We start from the raw sequence: 20,620 nt of genomic DNA, 5'->3' as shown, positions 1-20,620 counted from the left end.
TTGCATGTAAACTGAGTAAATATATTTTCTTTGAGTTCATTTCTTTCACTTGTGCATGCTAAGTCCTATAATCAATAAAGAAAGAAAATTACTTTTCGAACGAGGTGAACTGATTGTGACTATAGAAATGACGTGTATGTGTGGGGTTGAGAGGCATCTTGACCTACCTTACCAAATATAGAAATGACGTGTATGTGTGGGGTTGAGAGGCATCTTGACCTACCTTACCAAATATAGAAATGACGTGTATGTGTGGGGTTGAGAGGCATCTTGACCTACCTTACCAAATACAGGGCAAGATCGAGTTAGGTGTTATCCTGACTTCCTTGCGGCATAGTGCACTGCAGCCATGATCATGATCGAAACCACAGGGTCACAACTCAAGGATCTAAGTTCACTATTTATATGATTATTTTCAGAACCATGATATGCAATTTATTGAGTTATTTGACTTAGCCTTGCACTTGTCATATTCATGTACTCGCATCTTTTACATGTTCATTACTTTGAATTTCACGGGCACTAACTGTTATTTTATTACACACTATTTTAACTGCTGGGTGTGCTTGTACCTATATAGTACTAGTTATCCCCCCCCTTAGTCTTGCTGGGTCTTTTAGACTCACTCCGCTTCCTTCTTCCTTTCAGGTGAGGATGAGTTTCTGTGGGCTGAGGGGCAGGATCCCATGGGCGAGGTTCCCGAAGGCGCAGGCCTGTGACCGTGGCTCCATTTATATTTCCGTTGTGTCCTTTGAGTCCTAGAGTCTGAAATAATTATACATTTCGTACTTCTTCGTTTATTGGGTAGCAGGATGTGTTTCCCTGCTTAGGATTTATGCTTTGTTTCACTTTTACTTTCTGGTTGCCCGGTGTGGCACTCTTGGTTTTGTCACTGATTTATGATACTGGTTGAATGTTGGGAATCGTTATTTATGATATTTTGAATTGTTGTCTGTGTTGTTGGTTGTTCTAGAAATAGACAAGCCATGCCAAATTTTTTTTTTAGAAAATTTTAATTATTTAGAAAATTCGCGTATTATTATTTTCAAATTATTTGGTATTAGTAGCTAGTCATTTCAGTTGGTATCAGAGCACGGTCTTGGTTTGGGCTGTGCCTACTAACGGTAGCCGAAACTCAAGGGATCTCGCCTCAAAGTCTGTAAGATTTAAGTGCAATTATTTCTATCTGTTTAAGTTCACTTCCGTTTATCCTTTTAATTCTCGAGCTTGGTCAGATTTAAAGAAAAATCTTTTTCTAAGGCATGAAACTTGATTGTGGGAATTTGATCTTGCGTACAGATGGCCGCTCGACGTGGACGTCCTCCGCTTCGTCCGCCTCCTCCTCCGCCACCTCCACCACATGCGGATGTAGGGACACAGGTGCTAGCGGGCTTAGCCCGTATCCTAGAGCGACATGTGGATGCTCCGAGGCCTGGACTTGGGACTGTGTATGAGCAGTTCAGGAAGATGAATCCGAAAGACTTTGCTGGCACCACTGATCCACTGGTAGCAGAGGGATGGATCCGTTCTCTTGAGGTGATCTTCCGCTATATGCAGTTGGGAGACCCAGACCGAGTCCGTTGTGCTGTCTTTCATCTCCAGGATGATGCTGCCCTCTGGTGGGAGGGAGTTGAGAAGACAGTAGACACCGCTACCATGCTTTGGACTGAGTTTAGGAGGCTCTTCTTTGAGAAGTATTTCACTGCTGATGTGAGAGCCCGTTTGAAGACGGAGTTTTTGAGTCTGCGACAGGGAGACTTATCGGTGGCTGAGTTTGTGGTGAAATTTGAGCGTGGTTGCCACTTTGTGCCTTTGATTGGAGACGATAAGGCAGAGAAGCTCCAGCACTTCATTGTGGGGCTACGACCCACTATCCGACGAGATGTACTCATGGCGGAGCCAGCTGACTATGCTTCGGCGCTCAGACGAGCTTTGAGGTCTGAGCAGACGCTGAGGGACATCAGTGCTGAGGCGCAGAGCAAGAGGCCGTTCCCATCTCATGGTTCACAGCAGCAGCACGGGAAGAGGCCATTCACTGGGCCGCCTCGTCAGCAGGGTCACTTCAGACCTCAGGGGCATCTGGCCCATAGGCCCCAGGGGCACCATGTTCAGCGACCCCAGGGTCAGCAGGCACCGAGACCCGCTCCTCCCAAGACTGGGGAGAAGCCTGTTTGCTCGAAGTGCCATCGTGCCCATCATGGACAGTGTCTGGCAGGTGCAGGAGTTTGTTATCGATGCAAGAAGCCGGGACACATGATCTCAGATTGTCCTTAGCGTGGGACGCCGACTCAGGGGAGAGTCTATGTGATGCAGGCCAAGGAGGCCGATCCTGATACCACGCTCATCACAGGTAATATTTAGAGCATTTAATTAAGGGTGATTTAACTGATTCCTGGTTGCAATGCTCGAGTTTGAGCTTTTCTTTTGAGATGAGAACTTGTTTTAGATTGCATGATTAGGGTTAATTGGGCAAGTCGAGATGAATAATTCTGTTTATGGAATTTGTTGGTGTAGAATGAACCTGAGTAGTACATGCCTTAATTGTTTTCAATCTTTCCGTGGTTGTAATCGTTTCTAATGCAGGCAGAATTTTAATATCCGGTGTGGCCACTAGAGCCTTGTTAGACTCTGGGGCTACCCATTCTTTCATATCGGAGGCTTTTACTCGCAAGCGGAGCATTGAATGCGAGGATCTGATTGGTGGATTCACAGTGACCATCCCATCAGGGGAAGAACTGTCCACTAGGAGAATGGTGAGGAATCTTGAGCTTCTGTTGCAAGGGAAACCAGTGGTTGCAGATTTGATTGTATTGCCCATGCCTGAGTTTGATTTGATCCTCGGGATGGATTGGATGACGAAGAATGAAGTGGTAATTGACTTTCAGCTGAGGTCAGTATTGGTCAGACCAGAGGGAGTAGAGCCGTTTCAGTTTGAGGCTACTAGGGGTTCGAGGAGGACACAGTTCATATCCTTTATGCAAGCTAAGCAGATGGTGCATGAAGGATGTGAGGCGTTCTTAGCTAGTATATCTTTGACAGAGTTGCCACCACGTCCAGATATTTCAGATGTGGACATTGTCAGGGATTTTGAGGACGTTTTTCCAGATGATGTTGCAGGCATACCGCCTGATAGAGAAGTGGAGTTCTCTATCGAATTAGTACCCGGTACTGTGCCAATTTCTAAGGCACCTTACAGATTGGCTCCTACGGAAATGAGGGAGTTAAAAGAGCAGATTCAAGAGTTGCTTGATAAGGGTTTCATACGCCCTAGTTTCTCTCCATGGGGTGCACCGGTCCTTTTTGTGAAGAAGAAGGACGGAAGCTTAAGGCTGTGCATAGACTATCGAGAATTGAATGGGGTGACAGTGAAGAACAAATACCCACTTCCCAGGATTGAGGACCTCTTTGATCAGTTGCAAGGGGCCTCTGTATTTTCGAAGATTGACCTTCGATCCGGTTATCATCAGCTAAGGGTGAAAGAATCGGATGTGTTCAAGACATCTTTTAGGACTCGTTATGGTCACTACGAGTTCCTTGTGATGCCGTTCGGGTTGACGAACGCACCAGCGGTCTTCATGGATCTTATGAACCGCGTATTCCAGCCGTTCTTGGACCAATTTGTCATCGTCTTCATAGACGATATCCTTATATATTCCAAGGATAGAGAAGAGCATTCTCAGCATTTGAGGACTGTTCTAGAGGTACTCCGGGAACGGAAGCTGTTTGCTAAGTTCGACAAATGCGAGTTTTGGTTGGAGAGAGTAGCATTTTTGGGCCATGTCATATCCGAGGGAGGTGTTGAGGTAGACCCCTCCAAAGTTCAAGCAGTGAAGGAGTGGTCAGTACCTCGAAACGCGTCGGAGATTCGCAGTTTTCTCGGATTGGCTGGTTATTACAGGAAGTTTATCGAGGGATTTTCATCGATTGCGGTGCCCTTGACAACGTTGACCAAGAAGAATGCTAGGTATGTTTGGAGTTCCGAGTGTCAAAAGAGCTTTGATGTATTGAAAGAAGCTCTTACGACAGCACCAGTATTGGCTATGCCATCGGGGCAAGGTGATTTCGTGGTTTACACCGATGCTTCCAAGCTGGGATTGGGAGCAGTTCTTATGCAGCGTGATAGGGTTATTGCTTATGCTTCTAGGCAGTTGAAGGAGCATGAGAAGAATTACCCTACACATGATCTGGAGTTAGCGGCAGTAGTGTTCGCCCTCAAGATTTGGAGACACTATCTCTACGGAGAGAAGTGTAAGATATTTACTGACCATAAGAGCCTCAAATACTTCTTCACTCAGAAGGAGTTGAACATGAGACAACGAAGATGGTTAGAGTTGGTGAAAGACTATGACTGCGACATTAGTTACCATCCGGGTAAGGCTAATGTCGTTGCTGATGCATTAAGTAGAAAGACAGCAGTGTTTGCCTCTTTGACAGTGTCTAGACCATTGCAAGATGAGATTCAGAGGTTCGGACTGGAGTTCTATGCTGAGGGTAGGGCTCCTAGATTGTCAGCCTTGTCAGTACAGACTACATTGTTCGACCGTATCAGAATTGCTCAAGCAGATGATGAGCAACTGAGGAAGTGGAGACAGAAAGCTGAGGAGAAAGATAGTGGTTTGTATTCTGTAGTAGATGGGATTGTGAAGTTTAGAGATCGATTTTGGGTTCCCGAAGGTGACTCTCTGCGAGCTACTATCATGGCAGAGACACACGCATCACCGTACTCTATCCACCCAGGAAGTACGAAGATGTATCGGGATCTTCAGCGATTGTATTGGTGGCCGGGCATGAAGAGTGACATCGCCCGATTTGTGTCAGAATGCCTAACATGCCAGCAGGTCAAGGCTGAGCATCAGAGACCTGCAGGATTACTTAGGCCACTCCCTATTCCGGAGTGGAAATGGGAGAACATTACTATGGACTTCGTTGTTGGTTTTCCGAGGACGGTGAGGAATTCGAATGCTATTTGGGTCATAGTAGACCGACTCACGAAGTCGGCACACTTCTTGCCTGTGAGGACGACCTTCACGATGACGCAGTATGCGGAGTTGTATATCCGGGAGATAGTCAGACTACATGGTATCCCTGTTTCCATAGTGTCTGATAGAGATCCGCGGTTTACTTCAACTTTTTGGAAGAGCCTTCACGCAGCTTTGGGGACGAAGCTCTTGTTTAGCACTGCCTTTCACCCGCAGACGGATGGACAGTCCGAGAGGGTGGTTCAGATACTAGAGGACCTTTTGAGAGCTTGTGCCATTGACTTTCAAGGCAGTTGGGAGTCGAGACTGCCTTTGGTGGAATTTGCCTATAACAATAGCTTTCAAGCCACCATTGGTATGGCGCCTTACGAGGCACTTTATGGAAGACCGTGTAGATCTCCGGTGTTGTGGACCGAGATTGGGGAGAAGTCCGAGTTGGGACCTGAGATTGTTCAGCAGACTGCCGAAGTTGTAGCCAAGATCCGTGACAGGATGAGGACTGCACAGAGTCGGCAGAAGAGTTATGCCGACCACCGGAGAAGAGACTTGGAGTTTTCGGTGGGTGATCATGTGTTCATTCGTGTAGCACCGTTGAAGGGAGTTATGAGGTTTGGGAAGAAGGGGAAACTGGCACCGAGGTTCATAGGACCCTTCGAGATATTGGATAGGGTAGGGACACTGGCTTATAGAGTAGCCTTGCCGCCTAACCTTGATGGGGTCCATAATGTCTTCCATGTGTCGATGCTAAGGAAGTACATCTCAAACCCATCCCATGTGCTCAGTACGGAACCACTACAGATATCTCCTCACATGACTTATGAGGAGAGACCCATCCGGATTTTGGATAGACAGGAGAGAAGACTCCGTAACAAGTCGATTCCAATGATCAAGGTGAGATGGCAGAACCATTCGGATGAAGAGGCCACTTGGGAAGCAGAAGCAGATATCCGAGATCGCTATCCGGAACTTTTTGGTGAGTCTCGAATTTCGAGGACGAAATTCTGTATTAGGGAGGGAGAAACTGTGACGCCTAGAATTTTCATACTTTGAGTTTCATGCCTAAACCCATTTTCTTTTAATATTTATAATTTTAACTATTTTAATTTTCTGTGATTAATTGGCTAAATGTAATATTTCTTCCGTGCATTAGAATTTACTATTTTTAAACTTTTTCGAAAATTAGTATTTTCATTTCCGGACTAGTAAAATCAAATTTTATATTTTAAATTAGGATTCTAAGCTCACACTTTCTTTTTATTATTTATTTAGTGCAATTTCAATTATAGTCCTAATTTTCTTTACTTGTTTAGCATTTTATTTTTCCCTAAATTTCATAATACTCTAATTTTTCTAGGGTTATCTACTTTATCACTTGGGCATAAATTTACACACACACACATACAAAACACCTAGAACACACACACACACCGCCCGACTCACTCACACTCCCCTGTTCTTGAGCGACTCTCAGACTCGCAAATCTTCACAAGAGGCGATCGAGTTTACAACCTTTCCCCCAACAAAAACACATTCCTGAGCGAGCTAGATTGATGGCTTGAGCTCGGGAATCAGTAATTTCCCTCCATTCCTCCTCGCCTCTCTCACGCACGGCTCCATCTTTTCTGCTCGGGTCTTTCGATTTTTGCTTGGTTTAGTCTAGGCAAGATTGTGGATTCGTTCTTGCACTCATTTTTACGATTATTGTGCGCTGTATTTGTTATTATCTGCTGCCCTCCCCATTTCTTTGAAGATATAAGATTATGCGTGCCCTGCTCATTATTTCTTCACGGCTATGGTAGTGTTTTCTGGGAATTTTGATCATCCGGAGATTTAATAAGTTCATATGTGAAGCATGTATGATTTTAATGCTTTTAAAATGCAATGGGGGTCATGCTGGCAAATTTTTGAATTTCTGGATTTCTGAGTTAGCATGTTTCGATTTCTTGCTGTGGTGTTGATGATGGATTGACTGGATTGGTGTCTTAGAAGCTACCACGGTTGATACGAAGGTCACGTGTTAGCGCTTAGGCTGGCTCATTGATTAGCTTGAAGATTGGAATTGAGGCACCTTGCTTGGGAGTTGGTTGGGCTCGGTTTCTTGGAGTTGGGGGAGGCTGCCTTGGAAGCCTAGTTTAGGCATGTTTATAGGAGAGGCCTAGGAGGTTGAGAGAACCTAGGTGTTGATCTTAGTTCTAGTTTAGAGCCTTGAAACTTGGTAAGTCTTCGATTAGGTGCTAAGGATGGGTTTGAGCAGAATTTTGGAATATACAAGGGGCTGTCCGAGTGCTGGTCTTGATTCATGGGTTAAACTCTGGCTTTGATTGGTTGAGGTTTCGGGTAGGATTTAGTATTAGGTGTTGAGAACTTGTTGGCGAAAGCGGGAAGTAATTCAATTAAGATTTGATCAAGTTTCTAGGCCTTTGAATGAAGGTGAGAAGAATTTTAATTGAAGCTAGAGGGTGCTGTCCAGAAATAGGATTTTATAGAATGGTTGTAATGGGATTAATTCAGTGGGGATCACTCCTATGTTTAGTTGTATGTGGGTGGAAGATACGATTTCAAGCGGAACCCATTTTGGTTTAGAACGTAGGGAGTTATAAATTTTAGAGGTGAATCGCTCGAGTTATCCTAAGTACTTTAATCATGGTTTAGTCCCCACCGTTGGTACTTCCCTAAATCACCATTCCAGTCATTCACCATCGAGTCTCTTGCATGTAAACTGAGTAAATATATTTTCTTTGAGTTCATTTCTTTCACTTGTGCATGCTAAGTCCTATAACCAATAAAGAAAGAAAATTCCTTTTCGAACGAGGTGAACTGATTGTGACTATAGAAATGACGTGTATGTGTGGGGTTGAGAGGCATCTTGACCTACCTTACCAAATATAGAAATGACGTGTATGTGTGGGGTTGAGAGGCATCTTGACCTACCTTACCAAATATAGAAATGACGTGTATGTGTGGGGTTGAGAGGCATCTTGACCTACCTTACCAAATACAGGGCAAGATCGAGTTAGGTGTTATCCTGACTTCCTTGCGGCATAGTGCACTGCAGCCATGATCATGATCGAAACCACAGGGTCACAACTCAAGGATCTAAGTTCACTATTTATATGATTATTTTCAGAACCATGATATGCAATTTATTGAGTTATTTGACTTAGCCTTGCACTTGTCATATTCATGTACTCGCATCTTTTACATGTTCATTACTTTGAATTTCACGGGCACTAACTGTTATTTTATTACACACTATTTTAACTGCTGGGTGTGCTTGTACCTATATAGTACTAGTTATCCCCCCCCTTAGTCTTGCTGGGTCTTTTAGACTCACTCCGCTTCCTTCTTCCTTTCAGGTGAGGATGAGTTTCTGTGGGCTGAGGGGCAGGATCCCATGGGCGAGGTTCCCGAAGGCGCAGGCCTGTGACCGTGGCTCCATTTATATTTCCGTTGTGTCCTTTGAGTCCTAGAGTCTGAAATAATTATACATTTCGTACTTCTTCGTTTATTGGGTAGCAGGATGTGTTTCCCTGCTTAGGATTTATGCTTTGTTTCACTTTTACTTTCTGGTTGCCCGGTGTGGCACTCTTGGTTTTGTCACTGATTTATGATACTGGTTGAATGTTGGGAATCGTTATTTATGATATTTTGAATTGTTGTCTGTGTTGTTGGTTGTTCTAGAAATAGACAAGCCATGCCAAATTTTTTTTTTAGAAAATTTTAATTATTTAGAAAATTCGCGTATTATTATTTTCAAATTATTTGGTATTAGTAGCTAGTCGTTTCAGGACCCGAACCACCTGACCCGACCCTAGACCTATACGACCCGACCCGGACACCCAGACCCGACCCAGGCCCCTAAACCCAGCCCAACCCGATGGCCCTCTCTCCCAATTTCCCTCGGCTGCGTGCAGCAGCCCTTCGAGGGCTGCTGCCGCGCCAGTCCGGCCACCCCTGGCCGGACCATCACCGGCAGGACCCTCCCAAGGTCCTGCCGGACCTAACCTGCTCGGTGGTCCAACCCCATGCAGCCCAGCCCCCCGAGCCACCACCTCTTTCTCCCGAACCCTAATCTGCGCACGTCTCCACCATCTGCTGATGTAGCTCCTGTCCAGCCCTACCTTGGCTCGATCCCCTGACCACAGCCGACTCTAGAGACCCTGAGGCATCCTATGACACTTGAACCAGCAGCTAGAACCCATCATGGCTCAAGAAAAACGATGCAATAAGAAACAAATCCAACATAACATGATACAAACCTTCATCCGACTGTTTTCTGAAAAGTTTAAAAAAAATATTCTGATGCCCACGCACACACACGCATATACACTGGTATTGTACGAAAAATAGAAGAGAATTCATGCCTTTCACCGTAGATGACGAGAAAACACGAGCGTGGGACGGTTCCGGGACGACGGGACGAAAATACGGGCTTTTGGAGCTTCGAAACTCTTGGCTATGGCTTCTCTGGGTCTGCTGGGTCGAGAGGATGAAGAACAATGAGTGGGGGTGGCGGCTGAAGTTGAGAGTGACGTGAGGTTTGGGTGGGGTTGGGTAGATTTAGGTTTTAAATATTTAAGAAAAAAAATGGGTTTTTAGATTAATAAATAAAATAATATAAAATTTAAACATTCTAATAAAAATCTAAATCGAAAACTTAAATTAAAACTTTATAAAAAATCCCGAAATTAAGAATTAGGGGAATTTTAAAGATAATTAAAAATCATTATTTTGGCTAATTTTGGATAAAAATGACCCCTAAAATTAAATAAAATTAAATACTTAAAATTTTGAGATAATAAAACTCAAAATAATATTTTAAGGCTCCAAAAAGGCTCATAAAATAATTTGGCTAAAAAGTTGTCATCTCGTCCGTCCACGGTCCCGTCTACGCGATTAAACAATAAAAATACTAAAAAACATAAAAATCACTAATTATGGGTTAAATGCTTAAAAATAAATTAAATCATGCATAAATAATTCACATAATTATTTAACCCATAAATCATAAATTTAAATAATTAATATCCTAATTATGTAGGCGGATTTATGTAATTAAAAATACTGGGTGTTACAGCCACAATCTAGAAAAAAAATCTAAAGTCTCTATCTCGACAATAGATTTCAATAATTCCTGTAATCTGATCATCTTGCTAACTTCGTAACAGGTAACCTTTTTATGTCCGTATCATGTCTAATACATAATATTCTTTAATCTGTCAAAATTTACTACAATCTAAATCGCAAAATCATGACGATTTGAGTAGATTTGAACTAAAATCTTTCGAAAAGTTGATCTTCTTTTAGCTCTTATGTAACTAATCTGTTACAGAAACCACTTGGGTTCTTCTTTTCTGCTTCTTTTACTGGAATTTTAGTATTGGTAATGTCAATTCTGTCATATCTGCTTTCATTTCTTTCACCAATACTAATTTCCAAGTAATGAATACATGTAAGTCATACCTGGTTAGACAACTGAATGGATATTAAATTTGTTGTCATATGTCTCTTTCAGAATTGGATATTCCATTTCTAGAATATCTGGCATAAGAAAACTACTTCTTCACCTCATAATTCATCTACTCTGATCTGCTTTGTTGTCTCATATCTTAATCTAGCATTCTCAATCGAATTTTCATTGCTTGATCTAATATCAATGTTACTTTTATCTTTCCAAACCAATCGAGTTTAGCTTGGATTGCCACAATTTTGATTGTTTGAGTATCTGTCTAGAAACTCAAGTACAAAAAGTACAAAAATTATAGATCCGTACTCAATCGATCAAGCAGTCATCTAATTTCTTCTTTCTATTTCTCAAGTCAATGGTAAATCATGCAATCAACCCATAAACCTTGCTGGTACTCTGAATCTGAATTTCTATCGGTTACGAGCCAAATTCTTCAAGATACACAGAATAGACACATCAAATAATCAATAACACAAGAATGGACGTAGAAAACAATGAAATTATTTATACTCTTGCAAAGAATTTTTTTAGCATAATCCAGCAAAAAATCAAAGAATAAAGATATAAAAATAAAAATAATTGATAGAGAAAATATCACAAAAATTATTATCAAAATGATGAGAAAATTAATTTTTTTATAAATGGACTACAAACTAAAAATCGTGAAAGAAGAAAAAATTGTTATGTAAACAAGAAAAGACGTTGTAATTTAATTTAAAATTTAGAATGCATTATTTGTATTATTATTATTTTCTCAAAACCAGTAGTTGTAAAATAATTTTTCAAAACTATATATTATTTGATATATTTTTTCTTAAATTTTATTTATTAAATATGTCACGACATCAAATTATATATTTTTCTCTTTTTTAAAAAAATTATATATTTTTTTAATGTCTAATTTATACAAAATTATAGTATTTGTTACAACTATTATTTGCAACAACGTCTATAAATTCAATTAGACTTGTAACATATAAAATTTTTCAACAATGATTCTTCGCACTCATTTTATTATACATGTTGTAAATATCATATTACATTGAATTTAATATTTACTAAATATCATAAAAATTATTAACTAACTACATATTTATCTCTTCTTGTCTCAACTCATTTATTTAACAACGTTTATCGATAATAGAAAGCATTCCCACGTGCAACGCACGTCACTTTTACTAATATATATATATATATATATATATATATATATATCAAATTTTATGAATGACATAATTGATACATACTATTAAATTAGGATCATTTTTTGATAAAATATAAATAGCGTACACATTTTATCCATAATTAAATATGAGTTATAAGGGATAAAATGAGTATTTTAGTTAAATTTCATTACAAACTCTAATTTGAAAATTAGTCTTTTTGATAACGTATATAAAGGTATTATCATTTTTAATTTAATAAAAAAAATTTAATAAAAATTGAAATAACAACGTAGCTTTTTATGGATACTTTTTATCTTTACTTTTATCATCATAATTTATGTATTAAATGATAAGGGAAAAAAATAAAAACAAATCGACCGTTCATGTCTAAACATAGATAAAATAAAAGAACCAAGATCAAATAAAACTATAAAAACAAAAGGAAAAAAAAATAAAAGAACCAAGATCAAAGAAAACTATAAAAACAAAAGGAAAAAAAAACTGAACAAAGAGGACAAAGAAAAAAAAATAAAAAAAGAAAAATGAGGACACATGTCATTCATTGGACATAGAGGGAGTTAGGAATGTAAATGAATCGAACTGTTCGCAAGCTATTTGGAGCTCGGCTCGTGAAAAAGCTCGTTCGGGCTCGTTCGTTAAGCTTATTGAGCCCAGTCCGAGCTTAATTTTGAGCTCGAAAATTTTAACAAGCCGAGCCCGAGCTTAAGGATGTTCGGCTCGTTAGCTCGCGAACATGTTCGTTAATAGGCTCGGAAGCTCGAGCTCGAGCTCGGCTCGTTTAGGTGGCTCGTTAGCTCGGGCTTGGGCTCGGCTCGTTTAATGGCTCGTTATCTCGGCTCGTTTAATGGCTTGTTAGCTCGGCTCGTTTAGTGGCTCGTCAGATCGGGCTCGAGCTCGGCTCGTTTAGTGGCTTGCGAGCTCGGGCTTGGACTTGGGATTGGATCATTTAGTGGCTCGTCAGCTTGAGCTCAGGTTCTGGATCGGGCTCGACTCATTTTTTTGGCTTGTGAAAATATATTAATTTATATAGTTTCTCGAACTCGGCTAGTTTAGTTATTTATATGCTCATTGAGTAAATTTAAATCTATAATATTTTAAAAATTAAATTAAATATTCCTAGAAAAAAATTGTTTTTTTTAAATAATAAAATTTAGATTTGTATTTGAAATTTATATCAAAGTATTGATATGATATAATAAATTTATTTGTTTTTAAAATATTATTGTAAAAATTATTAATATTGTTTTTACATATATATGCACACGAAACATTTGTTTGAAATTATAAAATTGTGATAACATCATATCAAATTTTTAATTTTAAAACAAAAATTAGTATATTACAATAAATAGAAAATTGCTGATAAGTGATAACATCTAATCAAATATAAAATAAAATTTTTAAATTAGCATATATTTCATTTATATAAATGTTCACGATATGGAGACACAAAATTAACTAAAATAAAAAATTAGTTATAATATTCTATCAAATTTCAAATTGTGAAACCAAATTCATAATTTCATTACAGATAGAATTTATGGATATTTTCACATATATATGGATACAAAAAAGTTAAGTGTAATTAAAAAATAATGATAACATTTAATCAAATTTAAATTTTTTATAGAAAAAATAGATACATTATTATGCATCTATATCGTTTGTGAATATTTTTGCACACAAAAACTAGTTAAAATAAAAAATAGTGACAATATTATATCAAATTTTGAACCAAAACACATATATTTGATTATGTTTATTTCTTTTATTGGTAATTACGTTTTAGTAATAATTATATATATATATATATATATATATATATATATATAAATTTGGTATCGTACGGACAACAATCTTAAGCACTTACATGGACAACAACTGATGTAACACTTTGTACATTCAATCAGTTATTGTTACATGAGTTGTTAACCAACTAGGTGTCTATGATTGTCAAGTAAAAGTTTAAGGTAGAACACAAAATATCTTAAATTTTAATATTAAATAATATTTTTTTTATTTTAGATTGTAATTTTATGACATACTTCGGGTTATATTAACAAAATAATACAACCCTAATCAAATGGAAGGTATATAGGTTTATAATTTATGTTGTATTTAGTAATTTTGTTTACAAAAATACATGCATGTATATAGCCATGAAAATACAAGAACAATTTTTTTCATTCATTTTATACATTTTCTTTTAATGATATTATTATCTATGTGAAGAAAAAATTAGGTATATATAATTGAGATAAAAATATTATGATATAAATCATATCACACATTGGTATAATTAAATCATTATATATAATTAAAAGAATTTGTGGAATAATAATATCATTTCATTGGTATAGGTAATAAAAATAAGCTTATCAATTATCAAACAAATTATAAAACCAAATTTTATTATGATTAAAACTTAAAAGTTAAAACTATGAATTCACTCTTGTTAAATAATATGATGTTTATATGTGATCATTAGAATTATTATGTAGAATGATGTTTTAAAACTATGTCACCATATAGGTGTCCATAAATTTGTGGTAGGCTGAAGTTTTTTTATAATATTTTCAAAACTTAATTTAATATTTTCAAAAATTTAGTTGCAGACAACGACTTAATACATCATTTGCGAATGGAATAACTCTTCAAAAACAACAACTTATTTTCAGAAATTGTTTTTCATAATTATAATAATTACCGATACGTTAGATACATACAAAATTATAAACGTGTCGTAATTTAAAATTACCGATAATTATAACAACTAATTAAAATTACCGATATTTATAACAACTAATTAAAATTACAAACGTATTTTAAAAAATGGTCGTCGTATTCAATTTTCTGCTTGCTTATATTACTTTGTGATACTAACTTTATTTTTTATATTGCATGATGATTTTTAATTTTTATTAGAGATGATGTTGCGAAGAATGTTGGTTGCAGGATGTATTTAATTTTTATTGGAGATGCAGTTTGCACTTTTCTAATGGTTTTTCTAATTTGGGTTTTTTTATGTACAATGTAATGATGTTATATTGTTATTGTGTATCGTTGTAGTGGACTGTTGCATATGACCTACATTTGATAATTAATTTTATAGTTTTATTTATGTTTGTCATTTTTATTTTTTTAAGAAAAATTTAATTTTAGTTTATATAGAGATTTATATTTTGTATTTAAGCTTCACGAGCTCGAAAACGAGCTCGAACCCGAGCCCAAGCCCACTTAACAAGCCAAAATACGAGCTTGCTTAACGAGCCAGTTAAACGAGCCAACGAGCTTGAAAACGAGCTTGTTTAACGAGCCAAACTCGAGCCATAATACGAGCTTGCGTAACGAGCCAGTTAAACGAGCCAACGAGCTTGAAAACGAGCTCGTTTAACGAGCCAAACTCGAGCTAGGCTCGTTTCATATGATAAATGAGCCGAGCCCGAGCTTACAATTCAATAAACGAGCCGAACCGAACCGAGCTTTATTACAAAAGCTCGGCTGGAGCTCGAGCCTCCACATATACCAAACGAGCCGAGCCCGAGCCTGATACCGCTCGGCTTGGCTCGGCTCGGCTCGGCTCGTTTACATTCCTAGAGGGAGTACTTCTCCCGGAGGAACATGGAATTTCCCGTGCAAGAGCAAGTTTTTTATTTTATTTGTTTCCATGCAAGAGCAAGTTAAAGACACATGCATATTCTCTTCAAAAAAAAAAAGAAAAGAAAAAAAGACACATGCATATTTGATTGGTTGATCAAAGAATGATTTGTCAAAATAACTGACATATCACATGCAAACTGAAAGCTCATTGGATGGCCAAGACACGTGTCAAAATCCCAGACAGTGTTTGCCGGATTTTCAGCATGTCAGAATCCGCGACACGATGATATTATCCCGAAGTCAAAATCAATGGTTCGGATCATTTTTGCAGATAAAATCAATGGTTCGAATAAAATCAATTGATCTGCAAAGAGATCCAAATGGGGTAGCATCGACCGAAACCCGCAACACATGTCTTTGGATTATATTAGTAAATTTGAGTTTTTTTAAAATTTAATATTAATTCTTATTCTATATTTTGTGCAGAGCATGAATTCAATAAAAATATATGTTATTTTTAGTTTCACAAAAATCAAGAATAATTAGGTTCTTTTATATATTGACTATTCTAAAGAATCTATTAAATTCATAGTTAAATCTCTCACACATGATACATATTACAATTCCGAAATAATACCAACGGGTAATTTGGGGTATTATATTAAAGTCTTGTTGAGCTACAAATGATTTTTCGACCTGAAAACAGCCTGAAATCAGGCGTAAGAGTGAAAGAAATTGGGGTTTAATTCTCTATGATGTTAGCACCATGTCTCTTTTAATTTAGTCAAAATCTCTCACAATCTCACTAATTTGTAATATGAGTTTTTAAATTTAATAATTCTTCTTCTTATTTTTTTTTTTTTTTGTGAAAAACTACAAGCCATCTAAATCATATACATAATTGTTCAATTAAAATAATTTTACTATAATATTTATCTTAATATAGTGTTAATTAGAACGATAACAATAATGAAATTTGGCTTCATAATTTTTTAGGTCCGTCCCTGGATACGGAGAAAGTGTTTGCACCTTTTCCGATTTAAATGTCTGACATAGTGTCGAACACATCAACAATGTCCAGCATTTCATCATTAATTTTTTATGTCAGGTTATACCAATAAATAGCATCGAGTAAATTATATTTAAAAATAAAAAAATAATAAAACAAAACAAAATAAAACCATATAAAATAGTGATTGTTGTTAACATGCATCAGTAGACAGTAATTGATGTCAACGTATATCACAAGTTATCTGTACTAGTAATATTAAAAATATACAAATTGTATAAATCATTTCAAATTAATGTATGCATCGTGATTAAATGAATAAGTGATATTTTTAATATCACTTAACATTATATATGTGTTAATTCTTTCAAAAATAAATTAATAAAACATGGTTATAATGAGTCACAAGCAGAAGCAAAATAGATGGATAAAACAATATGTTTTAATAACAACAAATAGTAATAACAATGCCTTTGGTTTTTTTGCTTCAAATAGAAAGATTTTCTTGATTTTTTTCTAAAACAAAAAAATAAAATACATATAGTATTTTTTTTTTATAATTTAATATGATATTTTAATACTTGCACAAAATGCTGGAATTTGATGAAAGAAGAATTTTTTTAATATTTATATTTAGAAATAGAAATATTGGTATCCATAATTAAATATTTCTTATGATAATTTATTTTTTATAATATTTTTTCAAGTTGAAGTCGAACTAGTTTAGCTAAAAAATTTACACTCTTAAATTTAATCAAAGAATTTACCTTTTTTTAATAAAAAAATATGAATATTTATGCATACAAATATATTTTAAAAATATATTTTTGTACTGTTATATTTTTTAAATAAAATAAAATATATTTAAATCAATAATGTTTATTTTATATCAATATTTTATAAATACTAGATTCTATTGGATTATAATAAAAATAAGAAGTGAAAAGATATATTAATGGTTAATTTGAGTAATAGTTAATATAAAATATTTATTTATTAAATTTAAATATGTAGGACAAAGTGTAGAAGATTATTGGATGTTTTTTCAACTAATTTTTTTTTTTATATAAATGCAATCAATTAATGTAGTAAAAGATAAAAATTTAAATTTAAATATAATAATACGTAAAAAATGATATTATTGTCACAGAAAATGTTATATTACCAAAACATCCATTTACCCTAAAAATTACAAAAAAGTCCATTCTTGCAGGCTAGATTCAAGAGAAAATTTTGTGAAATGAAAATTAAGAAGTACTTTCTAAGCTCTCTCAAACACTATTATATATTTGAGACGAATGAAGTATTTGTTTGCCTTCATTTCTGTTTTCATAACTTTATTTCGAGATGATAAACACAGTTTCCAGTACAACATAATATGTAAAGTGGAAATTTAGGAATAATATTTTAGGTTCAAGTGTTCAACATTTAACAAACTCGTCTCCAGCTAAAAAAGAATTTTTTTGTCCTTGACTTTAGGCCTCTTTAATTAAAACAAATGACGAAAGAACAATCAAGGATTTAAATCCCGAGACACAAATTTCGAAAATCAATCTGCGGTTTAACCACCAAATCTTCATTCAGTAAATTTATTTGAAAGGCAGACGTATAGACTCATAAGCAATACATACTTCAAGTTCAGAGACACAAAGGCGACCTATTTTTTTAGCAATCGTCGTTGCTGCCACTCACAATTGCTGATCCAGATATGGATCCCTCGGGGCGTTTCCTCCAAGATACCCGGAAACAGTCTGAGAAACACCGGTGTAAGCGTTACTTAATGTGGATGTGCCCCATGCTACCCATCCCGTATCCGTTTCAGCGTTTTTTTCGAGTATAATTCTCTGTTGTTCAGCTTCTAACATGTCAAGCCGCCTCTTCGTCATGTATTCCATGATAGCTTGGAGCCCTTTATTCACAATGTCCAACGGAGGGATCACAAGTGGATTCTGGTCCACGTGAAGCTTGGTTAGATTCTGCAGCTGATATATTGACTCAGGCAGAGCTCGGATTTGGTTGGTACTAAGATCGAGCTCTTTGAGATTTCTCAGATCACCAACTGTTTCAGGCACCTCCGTTAAATCATTGAAATTACTGCTGACATTCAGAATTTCAAGATTTGTAAGTCTTCCAATCGCGTTTGGTAGTCCGTGAATTGCATTGAAATGGGCATCCAAATGTATCAGTGATTTCATTTCACAGATGGAATTTGGAAAGGCTCTCAACTTGTTAAAGGGAATGGAGAGCTTCTGAAGATTCACTAATCCATAACCGATATTTGTTGGCAAAAACATCAAGTTATTAAAGCTCGCATCCAGCTCAATTAAAGATCTGTTGAATAAAAGTGGATATAATTAGTCAGACCAGAAAGTGGCCAGTTTAGTACATCCGAATTTAATCGGTTTCAGCGTCTCACCTGCAACCAGCAATACTTTCCGGGAGCTTTTTTAGCTTATTTCCTGACACATCCAAGACTTTAAGATTTATCAACAAGCCAATGGAATCGGGTAATGTTTCAAGAAGGTTGGATGCGACGTTGAACTCCTCCAATTTCTGTAGTCCTGAAACTGAATCAGGAATGACCTGGAACAAAAGAAGAATCTCGTCAACAAGAATTTTTGATGGATCTACTTCTTGGTTCCAACAAATGGTCGAGCAGGAAAAAATAATCACTTTCTTGGTTATATTACACCTCGGAAAAGTGTGTAGTCATTCAGATACCCGTTTTCAGTTTCTTCATACTGTTGTACCAGAAAGTGCAAGTCTCTGAAGAAGACCCTCAATTATACCATTTTAAATTTTCGAAAAAGTAAAACAGGGGCACGTCTGAACAACCAAAAAGTTCAAGAGAATTCATCCAAGTTGAAGCCTTGGGAAAGGGAGGATCATTTGGTTAAAAAGATAACATATACAAAACATATAAAGCTTGTTAGGATGATTGGCACAATCCAGTCAACTCCAGTTTGAAATTTGCATGATCATTGCAAAGCCTAAAGTTCCAAAAGTAATAATGGTTTTAGTGATTGTTCATGTTCAACCATAGGACAATGGACCAACTCCAGAGACACCAAACCTAAAAAATTTTTTGCAAATAATCTTGAGTTCAACACATACAAGCAATTATTCGTCTCAAGTAAGAATACCGAACCAAACCTGTAAAAGAAAGCCATCATCGATTTGTGCAACTCATAACACAGTCATCAAAACTATGATTTGAATCCCCAAAGGTTATACAACAGTTTCAATTTTCAGAATTTACTCTGATTGATTGGGAGGATCGTTCCCCGTTAGGACGGTTCGATCAGCTAAATTAATATGGACACTACCAATTTCTAGCTTCAGCCGGTTTTCAGTGTCATGCATCACACAGGCAAATTATGCACGAAAATTTGAGATTTTCCTAACAAAAAATTAAGAAACCGAGTGCCGAGCACACTCCAGGTCCGGATCTGCTAACGCCCATCTCATCCTCCACGGTCTTGTTTCCTTCTGATTTTAATCAATTCAAACAAGAACCTCACGATCCCACCAAGTTCTCTCTTTTCTTTTCTTTCCTTTTTTTGTTTTCTTTTTTTCCCATGTTTCCTTGTTGAATTCAGCAAACCATAACTCAAGAAAGCTTCAGATCAGTCAACACCATACATAAGCCGAAAGGTACAAACTAATTACGAATTACTTGTTTAGGAAATAATTCATATTAAAACTCAATCTTGAACACCAAATTCTACTAGTATCACTCTCCTTTCTCATTTATCGTTACCTCCAGCAGCCAAATCAAGAAAGCAACAGACTTTTTAAACCGAAAGGGAAAATAATAATAATCGTCAAGCATCACAAACCAACACAAGTTAACAAGAAAATGAAATTATTGGATCATAATACAAACCTCAAGATTATTCTGCGAAAGATCAAGAACCACCAAAGCACGAATCTTGCCAAATGGTTCGGGCAGAAATTTCAGCTGGCGCCCAGAAAGGTCAATTCTTTCCACCAAATTTTCTTTATTCAAAGCTTCTTTTAAAACCCTTATCACCTCTTCATCCACAGAATCATTATCTTTTTCATTATCTTTTTGGCTGTTAACAACATCATCAGTCAATCTAACATCCGTAAACTCATTCCCAAGATTCATATCCATATTCTAGAGACAAAAATATGTTTAGGCATTCATGAAATGATTCGAAAAAATAACAGAGAAAGATATGCAAATATATGGAAATCCGAATTAGTGCAGAAGAGCAGAGTCTAGTATGGATTTTGGGAGTGGGAGTTTGACAGATTCAAGGATCAAAGTCTTCGCAACGATATGTACGAAGTATGAGAAACACAAACTTCGGCTGTGAATAGTTTTTTATTGTCCTTTTCCCCTTCATTTTAT

General features: G+C 36.5%; 1 protein-coding gene across 2 annotated transcripts; it reads right to left on the bottom strand.

Moving 5' to 3' along the window:
* Positions 1-17,716: 17,716 nt before the first annotated feature.
* On the bottom strand, positions 17,717-20,620 carry LOC140871713 (uncharacterized). 2 transcript variants are annotated; one of them, XM_073274373.1, is made up of 4 exons: positions 20,129-20,620; positions 18,659-18,825; positions 18,469-18,573; positions 17,717-18,336 (listed from the first exon to the last, which is right to left on the bottom strand). In XM_073274373.1, exons 1-4 carry the CDS (start codon positions 20,378-20,380, stop codon positions 17,931-17,933), a joined length of 930 nt encoding a protein of 309 aa, XP_073130474.1. In that variant the 5' UTR covers positions 20,381-20,620; the 3' UTR covers positions 17,717-17,930. The 2 variants fall into 2 exon arrangements, with proteins under 2 accessions (XP_073130474.1, XP_073130473.1); XM_073274372.1 differs by having other exon boundaries at positions 17,717-18,573.

This window comes from Henckelia pumila, unplaced genomic scaffold (genome assembly GCF_033568475.1).
Source record: "Henckelia pumila isolate YLH828 unplaced genomic scaffold, ASM3356847v2 CTG_461:::fragment_3, whole genome shotgun sequence".
Taxonomy (NCBI): domain Eukaryota; kingdom Viridiplantae; phylum Streptophyta; class Magnoliopsida; order Lamiales; family Gesneriaceae; genus Henckelia; species Henckelia pumila.
The sequence above is the reverse complement of the archived record's forward strand: the minus strand, read 5'-3'. Positions and strand labels throughout refer to the sequence as shown.